General features: G+C 42.0%; 1 protein-coding gene across 1 annotated transcript; it reads left to right on the top strand.

The window, feature by feature from the left end:
* The first annotated feature begins 339 nt into the window (after positions 1–339).
* LOC132431871 (DLA class II histocompatibility antigen, DR-1 beta chain-like) lies at positions 340–10044 on the top strand. The gene is made up of 4 exons (XM_060021621.1): positions 340–388; positions 7142–7429; positions 8870–9151; positions 9911–10044. The coding sequence occupies exons 1-4, from the start codon at positions 340–342 to the stop codon at positions 10042–10044; spliced, it is 753 nt and encodes a 250-aa protein (XP_059877604.1).
* Positions 10045–10308: the final 264 nt, after the last annotated feature.

Below are 10308 nucleotides of genomic sequence, written 5' to 3'. Positions count from 1 at the left end.
ATTTATGATTACCTCCGCTGAACCAGGTGTTTCTCCAGGAACTGAGAAAGAATGGTGCACAAAGAAGATAAAAGTCTCTGACTCACAGAGCTATTATTCTATGTGTCTTTCTTTCTTTCCCGGTGGAGATTGATAATCCTATCTTTATCTTGGTATTGCTAGCCACTAGCACTCTTTTGAATATAAGAGGTATCCAGTAAGTGTTTGCGCTTTGAATTTCACCAGTTGTACTCCATGCTTCTATGTCCACATAGCACTTAGCATGATGCTTGACGTTCATAGGTGAGCAGGATTAAACTTGCTGTTTAATTGATATCACTGAATCAAGGAGAAATTAAGATGAACATTAAGGAAGAGTTTTCTGACTTTGGAAGTGATGATTTTGGGGGTAATCTCTGCCATGCCACTCTCCTTCCCCTCTTTGCATTTTCACACTTTGGTTCATCACCTTCCTAAAGGTCACCTTGCTTCCCAGATTTAACTGCCCCTTTCCTTCCAGTGATTTCCAAAGTATTCGAGAGTGTGTTCCTCTGTCGTTCTTATTCCTCTTTTTCCTAACCATAGAAACTGGAGCCCAGCTAGTGAGAGGCTTCTAGAATCAGCATGATATGCTTGTTGAAGGTCCTCATCAGGAGTTTTCCTAGTACATCCCATGATACTCACTAGTTGTACCCAATAAATTCTTACTATCCCTATTTAAATGTTATACTTGTGACTGCCAGGTAATCTTTTTCTTTATGACTAGTGAACTTTGTATCCTATTTTAAAAATCTTTTTATACTTCAAGGTCATAAAGATATCACCTAACATTATCTTCTAAAGATTTTATTGCATTGCATTTTTATATATAGATATACAATTCAACTGGAATTAGTTTTGTGTATGGTGTGAGATAGGTGTCAATTTTCATTCTGTTTTTTAAAATAAGGGTATCCAACTGATTCAGCAGCATTTATTGACAAGACCATCCTTTCCTAACTGCTCAGTTGAAAACAATTAAGTCACAAAAGAGGCACAAAAGAGAACATACTGTAATAATTCAATTTATATAATGCTACAAAGCACGTTTAGAAATAAATGTCAGGCTGGGAAAGTACATGGAAAATCAAGGAAGTGATTGGTATAGACATCTGGATAATGAATTATCCTGGGAGAGAGAGAGAGGAGTGTGGATGGAAAGCGGCACATTATGCACTTACAGGGTGTTGGCCCAGTGTCCCCAGTGTTCTATTTCTTGATCTGGGCAGTGGTTTCATGAATATTGGCACTATAAAAATTAAGTTGTACATTTATGCTTTCTGTGTTTTTCTATATGTGTGTTCTACTTCACTACAAAGTATTAAGAATGTAAAATGTTTAATTTCCTGACTAGACCCTTGTAGTCAATATTACTGAGTATCACTAAGTGATCAGCATTTTGCCATGTGTTGGGGATGCTGCAGTTAATTGAAAATACAGTGTGATACAACACAGCCATTTCAAGGCTATGATGAGAACTAAGTGAACTAAAGCGTCTGGAAGTACATAATCAGTGCCTTGTAGAAAATAAATGATAATTCATTCTTTGATTTTCCCTTCATTTGTCTGTGCAACCAGAGTTGGGATAGTAGATCTCATTCACAGTCCCCATCGCTTCTAGGTCAGGAACAGCAGGGAGATACCAGCATCACAGCTTTTTATTTGTGCTTGTTAATCATAGCCAGGGACTTCCTACATAGGTATGAAAAGTCAGGCATCATGTCTCAATCAAAATGCCTATCTCCTCCAATCCTCACTCCACACTTTGCTTTACTCTGCAAATACTCTTTCCTCGCTAACCACTTAATCATGTCCTAATTCATTCCTCTAAAGGATATTTTTGGCTTTTATTATCAACATCTAACTTAGTCATTCTGTCCTTTCCTGATTTCTACCCAAGACTTTAAATAAGACCTTCTGGTCAGATGTATCTGCTGGAGATAAGTGATGCTGCCTCATTCTTTATCCCTATTGGTTATAGGGAAAAAACCCCCCAAACAGTTATCTGAGGAAGGATGTGGTTTTTCCAGCAAATCTTTCTCTTTCTCTTTCTTTCTCCAAAATGTCTCACTCAGAAGGAAAGAACCAACTCACAGGCTGATAAAAGGGATGATTTTTCTATCTCCAAAAGGAAAGAAAAGATACTTCTAAAAGATCTCATGTTCCTCCCTTATTCATCAAATATCAGTTTTTTTATATTATACATGACTAGGAGTCCTATATTGTTTATTCCTACTGTCATCACACTTTGTTGTCACACTCTTTGCCCAACCCCTCATAACTAACCTTGGGTTGCTGAAAGTTTTCCTAGTTAATATTTTTTTCTAATCTCATTCCCATCTTTCTAAAAGATGTAATTTTACCATTTTTACAATGACTTATCTAGCATAGTTTAACTCTGCATATCCACTCTCTCATATTGCCCAACATTATTTAGGTAGGATTACAATTCTGTCAAAAAGGACTCTTCACCACCTACTGCCTCCTGACCACTCCCTCCCTCCTACGCATATGATTTCACTGTGGTTCCTATTCCCCACATGTCTCTAAACAACCTGAAACATGACCCCTTCCTCTATGTTCTAAGTCTCACTTCCTCCAGAACTCACGTCTCTACAAATGCTTCCTTGTTATTGTAAATTATGTTTTTACTTGGTTTTAATTATTTTCTTTTATCAATTTGGATTTTGATTGTTTTTTATAGATGTTTCTACTGTAGGTCTTGTAACATTGTTTTACTTTAATTTTATATTTCTGTCTTTATTGTGGGTTCTAGTTTTCTTAAAAGTACGATCTAAATCATATATATCTTTTTATCCCTAGCATGTGGCTCCAACAATTTCTCCTACATAGACACAGATAACTATTCCTTCCTAGAAAATGAGAGGATGAACTGATTAGTGACCAAGGGTTAACCAGTCCCAGGATCATGTCCCAGATGACACTCTGTGCTCCTTATTTTATAATTTATTATTAATCACAAAAGATTTTCTGGATGCTTGCTCTTTGGGTCTTTTGAATGTCCTTTATTCTACTTTCTCCCAGTCCTCAATATATCCACAAAAAGTCTCATGAAAACTGTATTCTGATATTTTATAGAATTACCTATTTCAGACCCTCTTGAGATTGATCTCTCATCTCCTCATTCTTCTGTACCAAATGAAGTGCAAAGGGTCTAGTGTTAGCCATGTGCTTATTTTGGGCCTCTGGTCAGGAGCTTTCCTAGAATATCCTGTGGGAATCAATAGCTTTGCCCCAGTGTTTTCCCATTATTTTCCCATTATTCACTATCCCTATTTAATGCTGCTGCTGAGGTATTTCTTCTTTTCTTGACTAGACTTTGGTAATCCTGGCCCATGGCACCATCTTGGTTCATTCTCCATATCTTATTGTCCTTCTATGGCTCACATGTGCTACTTCCTGTGAACCATCTGTGCTCTTGGTCACAGAACACAATGCTCACCTTTTTCCCCAGGTCCTATTCCTTCTCCCAAACATTTGCATTTAAAAAATGTTTCTTCTCGGGCTTCCCTGGTGGCGCAGTGGTTGAGAGTCTGCCTGCCGATGCAGGGGACACGGGTTCGTGCCCCGGTCCGGGAAGATCCCACATGCCGCGGAGCAGCTGGGCCCGTGAGCCATGGCCGCTGAGCCTGCGCGTCCGGAGCCTGTGCTCCACAACGGGAGAGGCCACAACAGTGAGAGGCCCGCGTACCGCAAAAAAAAAAAAAAACAAAAACACACACACACAAAAAATGTTTCTTCTCTATCTCCCTTTTCTACACTTACCTTCTTTTATCTGCCCTAATATTCACAAAAATATTTCCAGTTCTCTTGGGACCTTTCATTAAAAAAAAAATGTTGAGGCAGTCCAAGATGCCCATGTAGGAAGACCCTGAACTCACCTCCCATGAACACACTGAATCTACTGCTCTATATGAAACAGTTTCCTCTGAAAAAGACCTGAAGTAGCGGAGCAGCTACTTCACATTGCAGACAAGAAAAGGGCCACACGGAGGTAGGTAGGAGAGGCTGAGACTAGGTCTCGCCATAAACCCCAACCCTGACACAGCAACCGTAATAGGGAGGGAACCCATAGGCCTAGAGATTCTTTCTGAGAAGCAAAGTGTTCGTACCTCGACAAGGCATCCAACTTTTAGTACCTGTACCTGAGAGACAACCCTCCAAAACATCTGGCTTTGAGAACCTACAAGACCTGTGGGACACTGGCAAACTGAGAAGACACGCTTAAAAGGGCTTATGCACAGATTCACTTGCCCCAGGGTCTAACACAGACGCAGTCATTTCAAAAGGGCCCAGACTTTACTGAAAAAGATTTATTGCTAATCTTTTTTTTTAAACATCTTTATTGGAGTATAATTGCTTTACAATGGTGTGTTAGTTGCTGCTGTATAACAAAGTGAATCAGCTATATATATACATATATCCCCATATCCCCCTCCTCTTGCGTCTCCCTCCCACCTTCCCTATCACACCCCTCTAGGTGGTCACAAAGCACCAAGCTTATCTCCCTGAGCTATGCAGCTGCTTCTCACTAGCTATCTACTTTACATTTGGTAGTGTATATATGCTTCTTATGAACCTAGGGGCAGGACAGGAATAAAGACGCAGATGTAGAGAATGGATTTGAGGACACGGGGTCGGGGAAGGGTAAGCTGGGACGAAGTGAGAGAGTAGCATGGACATATAGACACTACCAAATGTCAAATTGTTAGTGGGAAGCAGCTGCACAGCACAGGGAGATCAGCTCTGTGCTTTGTGACCACCTAGAGGGGTGGGATAGGGAAGATGGGAGGGAGACGCAAGAGGGAGGAGATATGGGGATATATGTATATGTATAACTGTTTCACTTTGTTATAAAGCAGAAACTAACACACCATTGTAAAGCCATTATACTCCAATAAAGATGTTTAAAAAAAACATATATATCTATGGAATCTAAAATTCAAAAAATTTGAGTTATTTGTCCAGTGCCACATTGTTAGTTCTAGAACTTAGATTATATTATCAAGTCTGAGTATATAGAAATTCCCTTTCTTCTAAGTCAGCATACCCCTTTTGTGTTAGATTTATATATACCACATTATTATATATAAAATGTTCTGCTCTTATTTGCTCAAAATGGTAACTAGTGATTAAATTATTTGAAGACAATGCCAAATGATGATGAAGATATTACTTGCTTTAGGAAGTTAAGGAATAAAAAGATCTTGTGAGCTTGCTATCATAGGGTTATAAAAATAAAAATGTCAATATATTTATTGAGTATTTATTATATGATCAGCACTAGGAAGTGCCACTCTTTAATTTCACACTTAAAAATATACTGTGAGGGGCTTCCCTGGTGGCGCAGTGGTTGGGAGTCCACCTGCCGATGCAGGGGACACGGGTTCGTGCCCCGGTCCGGGAGGATCCCACATGCCGCAGAGCGGCTGGGCCCGTGAGCCATGGCCGCTGAGCCTGCGTGTCCGGAGCCTGTGCTCCGCAACGGGAGAGGCCACAACAGTGAGAGGCCCGCGTACTGCAAAAATAAATAAATAAGTAAAATTATATATATATATATATATATATATATATATATATATATACTGTGAGGGATATACTATCATCAAATCTGTTTTGGAGATCAAGAAAAAAGGCTCATGGATGCTAAAACTGACGTAAGTAGAAGAGCTCATCTTCAAATTCAGAAGTTCTGATTCTACAGCTTGGGATTCTAACCACCATTAGTGGATAGTGGCTTGATTGTGTCTGAATTACTGACAAAATTTCTGATGTTCATATGCACAGTGTGTGTCTTGGACGTGTGTGTGTGTGTGTGTGTGTGTGTGTGTGTGTGTGTGGAGGGGTGCTGCAAGGTCTGCTAGATCCAATACAAAAGAGACATACCTACTGTATAGCACAGGGAACTCTGCTCAATGTTATGTGGCAGCCTGGATGGGAGGGGCGTTTGGGGGAGAATGGTTACATGTATATGTAGGGCCGAGTCGCTTTGCTGTGCACCTGAAACTATCACAAATTGTTAATCGGCTATACTCTTATATAAAATAAAAAGTTAAATAAATAAAATAATAAAATAAAAAATAAGATGTAAATGTCTCTTTTTTGTTGTTATTGACAAAAAAGAGACATTTACATTAAAAAAAGAGACATTTACAAAAAAAGAGACATTTACATTCATTCTGCATTTATTAGTTGAAAAGTCCATATGTGTCCACACTTTCTGCAGCCTGCCATGGGCATGTGTTAAAGAATACAAAGAAGAAGTACTAAATATCCTCCTCCTTCTGAGGCTACATTAGCAAGTTGGGCTAAGGTTGCCAAATTAAATACAGGATGCTCAGTTAAATCTGAAGTTGTGATAAACAACAGTAATTTATCAAAATCGAAATTTCACTGGGAATCCTGTATTTTTATTTCCTAAATCTGGCAACCTTAAGTTGGGGACAAGAACTGGACAAACAGTGCTAACCATACAAGCTACAGTGAGCAGTAACTTCACACATTTTAATTTTGTAATGCTGTTGTCATGTGTTGATAAGATACTTGAGAATTTCTGAACAGTAAAATAGACCTGGTCTGACCCAGAGTACCCTTCTTTCTGCCATCATTTCTAGGTGATGGTCTCTACTTAAAGTCTGGGGACCTGCTCATTTTTTTGTAAACGGTCTATATGAGAATATCATCATCTTCTTAGTTTCTCCCCTTCTAAGGAGACTTGACTACAGAAACAAGTTCTACATCTGGCCAAGGGTGGTAATTTGATGCCTACTTGTATTGTTGGAACTAGGAGACAAAGTTAGAAAATGAAATCGTTGAGGCATGAACAGGAATAAGATGTCTGTGGCTGTAATTTACTACTATAGATAAGTAGTGGACCAGAGGCAGAGAAATTAAGAAAAAAGATGATGTGAAGGATAAACTATGACTTTGCAATTGGTTGGCAAGCAAAGAAATAAATAAACCTTGGTCCTGAACAAATTAATTTTCCTGGAAAAACAGCTCTTCAGTGGGTCTGGATTCTTAAAAAATATAAATTTCAGTGGGACCAAGATTTTCAACAAATGTAATGTCGGCTGCCGCTTGGGGCTGAGGCCTGACTGAGCGGCGGTGTCTCCCGCAGAGAATTTCCTGCTCCAGTTTAAGAGCTACTGTTTCTTCACTAACGGCACGGAGCGGGTGCGGTACATGACCAGACACATCTATAACCGGGAGGAGTACTTGCGCTTCGACAGCGACGTGGGCGAGTACCGGACGGTGACCGAGCTGGGCCGGCGGACCGCCGAGTACTGGGACAGCCAGAAGGACCTCCTGGAGCAGAAACAGGCCAAGGCGGACACGTACTGCAGACACAACTACGGGGCTGTGGAGTGCTTCACGGTGCAGCGGCGAGGTGAGCGCGGGGCTGGGCGGCCAGCGGCGGGGGCGCAGTGCGTGTGAGTGTGTGTTTGAAACAAGGACAGAGACAGAGAGACACGGAGAAGGAGACAGAGGAGACTGCGTTCGGTAGGCGGGGAGTGTGTAGGGCTGTGAGCAAGTACAAGTTAGGCGGGTTCCTGTGAGAGCCTGTTGTCTGGAGACCGTGTGTGATTTTGTCAGTGACTGTGAGAGGGGAGAGAGCGTGTGTGGTGTGGGGAGGCCCGGGAGGGAGGGGAGGTGTGGCGGGAGGGGTGCAGGAGGGAGGCTCCGGGCGTCCTTGGTGGTCCCTGTGGGGGAGGGGAGGGGGAGGGGAGGGGAAAGGGGAGGGGAGGAAACCCCAACTGGGGTGGGCGGTTAGAGATGCGGGAGGGACTTCAAGGTGTCTATGGTTGGGGGAAGGTTTGGGGGAGGAGAGGTGAGGAAAGTGAAAGGATTGGGAGCCTGTGAGGAGAAGAGTCACAGCGTGCTCTGGGTACACACCCTCTTACTCCTGACACCCCGGAAATAAGTGTGCCGCGTCTGTCTGTGTGTAGGAGCACTTCACTGAGAAAAAGGTGTCAGACTACTTTTTGACAGGTGCAGGCAGGGGAGCCTCTGCGGCTCCTCTGATCTTCCTGAGACTTCTTCTAGGTCTAAATTTTTCGCCTTTTTTTTTTCTTAGCCTATATATTTTTACATAGTTGAAATGACTGTGTAATCAGCTTTTGAATTATACTTGTGTTAACACACTGATGTTACTATTTTTATAACGCTAATAGTATTCGAGTAGTTACATAATATTTCTTTTTATAAGTGTAACAATTCACCTCACAATCTCCTTTATCAGATCTTGTTTCAAAGATATATAGTGCCAAGTACTCAGTTAAAAGTTACATTTTTTATTTTAAATTTATATTTCTTTGATTCCTAAAGTTCTTGAATATCTCTCACATATTTATTGGCCCCTTGTTACTGCTCTATTATTTATTCTCTATTATTTCTGGGGTCCTGGTGTTTTTCTCAGTGATATAGATTCTCTATGCAGCAAAATTAACACTGTTGATATTTGATTCAGCTTTCTATCCGTAAGAGACAGAGCCTGGATTTGAACCCAGGCAACATGGATTCAGAAATGACACTTTTAATTAAATGCCTTGCAAAGAGTTGTAAACACATCAACAATAAACTGCTTCATGCAATGGGAAAAAAAGACACACAAGTATCCTCAGCATCTCTAAAATCTAATGGGTCCATGCGGTAATGGTTAAATTCAGGATCATGGTACTAACTCCTAAAGTTGGGCCACATGGCCACCTTTGAGGGAGACCTGCCCAAGGCTGCAGTCTGGGACTGGAGAGTGGATGCAGAAAGGCAGCCAACCAACAAGACTTACTCTGTCTCCCTCACTTATCCCCTCTACCTTTTTCTCTCCTAGTGGCGCCTACAGTGACTGTGTATCCTGCAAAGACACAGCCCCTGCAGCACCACAACCTCCTGGTCTGCTCTGTGAATGGTTTCTATCCAGGCCACATTGAAGTCAGGTGGTTCCGGAACGGCCAGGAAGAGGAGACGGGGGTGGTCTCCACAGGCCTGATCGCTAATGGAGACTGGACCTTCCAGACCATGGTGATGCTTGAAACAGTCCCTCAGAGTGGAGAGGTCTACACCTGCCACGTGGAGCACCCCAGCCGGACCAGCCCTGTCACAGTGGAATGGAGTGAGAAGCTTTCTGGCCTCATAAGTTCCCCAGCCACCAAGGAGGGGGTTTTGATTACCACTGATTGTCAGGTTTCTCCTCTCCCTGAACCATATTTTTTTTTGCTTCATGTTCTTCTCTTTTTCAGCACAAGTTACTGGGAGTAGCCCTGTGATATCCTGTGATAGAAACCCTCTGATAGTTTGTAGATATCCTTTGATAGTTTCTATAAATACCTATACCCACTGGTGAGACAATTCTGCCTGGCAGGCAGAGAAGAAGTGTCCCTGTTCTGAGCCTCCATGATATCACAATTCATGGTCACCCCATTGCCCAAGGCACCAGACCCTTGGGCAATGTAAGGCTGGGCTTGTGCTTCTGACACTGTTTCTCTGAGATGTTCCCTGTGATCTGAGAAGGGGCACATCCTCTACAATGTAGGGACCTTCCTGACATGAGGGGAGTCCAACCTCACTTCTGCCTTTTATTAGCTCTGCCACCCTAGACAAGCTCCTTAACCTCATTCAGCCCCAGGGTCCTCATCTATCAGATACTGAAGTCTTGTGGCCTTATGTCAGGGCTGTAATATTTAAATGAATTCAGTGCCTTAACCTTGAAGCTACTCAGTGTGATTTAAAGATGTTTTCCTGGGAATGGACAATTACTCTATTTCTTCCAGGGAAGCCTTCTTTCCCCATTCTCAAAGCTCTCAGTCTTAGAGACTGAAATAGAGAAGTTGGATTTGGGATAAAAATCACTAAAACTAGCCTCTTTTCCCAGGGGCACAGTCTGAATGTGCTCAGAGCAAGATGCTGAGTGGAACTGGGGGCTTTGTTCTGGGTCTGCTCTTCCTTGGGGTGGGGCTGTTGATCTACTTCAGGAATCAGAAAGGTAAGGAACCTGTTGGCAGCTGAGACTCCCAACAGACGTTTTGGGGAAGAAATATGACTTTGACAGGTTAGTTCTCTCTATATCAATGACCCTGTATAAAATCTTTCTTTACCTAGTTGACCTCAAATTTCCTGGAAATCCAGAAATTGACAGTCCATGGTTAGCTGTGGTTGAAACATAAAAGGTGATGGCCTGCAGAGATAAGAAAAAGGTTAACATGCATGGAGATTTTGGGTGGAGATCCTGGGGCAAATGCAGGAAGAGACACAGGGGTGATGAAATTACAC

Source organism: Delphinus delphis, chromosome 10, assembly GCF_949987515.2.
Source record: "Delphinus delphis chromosome 10, mDelDel1.2, whole genome shotgun sequence".
Classification (NCBI taxonomy): Eukaryota; Metazoa; Chordata; class Mammalia; order Artiodactyla; family Delphinidae; genus Delphinus; species Delphinus delphis.
This window is presented reverse-complemented; position numbering and strand designations above follow the sequence as displayed.

Bases quoted from the DNA above. Each gene is read 5' to 3' on its own strand.
- LOC132431871 (XM_060021621.1), top strand. From the start codon at position 340: ATGAACATTAAGGAAGAGTTTTCTGACTTTGGAAGTGATGATTTTGGG. The intron at 7,430-8,869 runs GTGAGCGCGGGG...TTTCTCTCCTAG, and splicing joins CTTCACGGTGCAGCGGCGAG to TGGCGCCTACAGTGACTGTG. The intron at 9,152-9,910 runs GTGAGAAGCTTT...CTCTTTTCCCAG, and splicing joins CCCTGTCACAGTGGAATGGA to GGGCACAGTCTGAATGTGCT.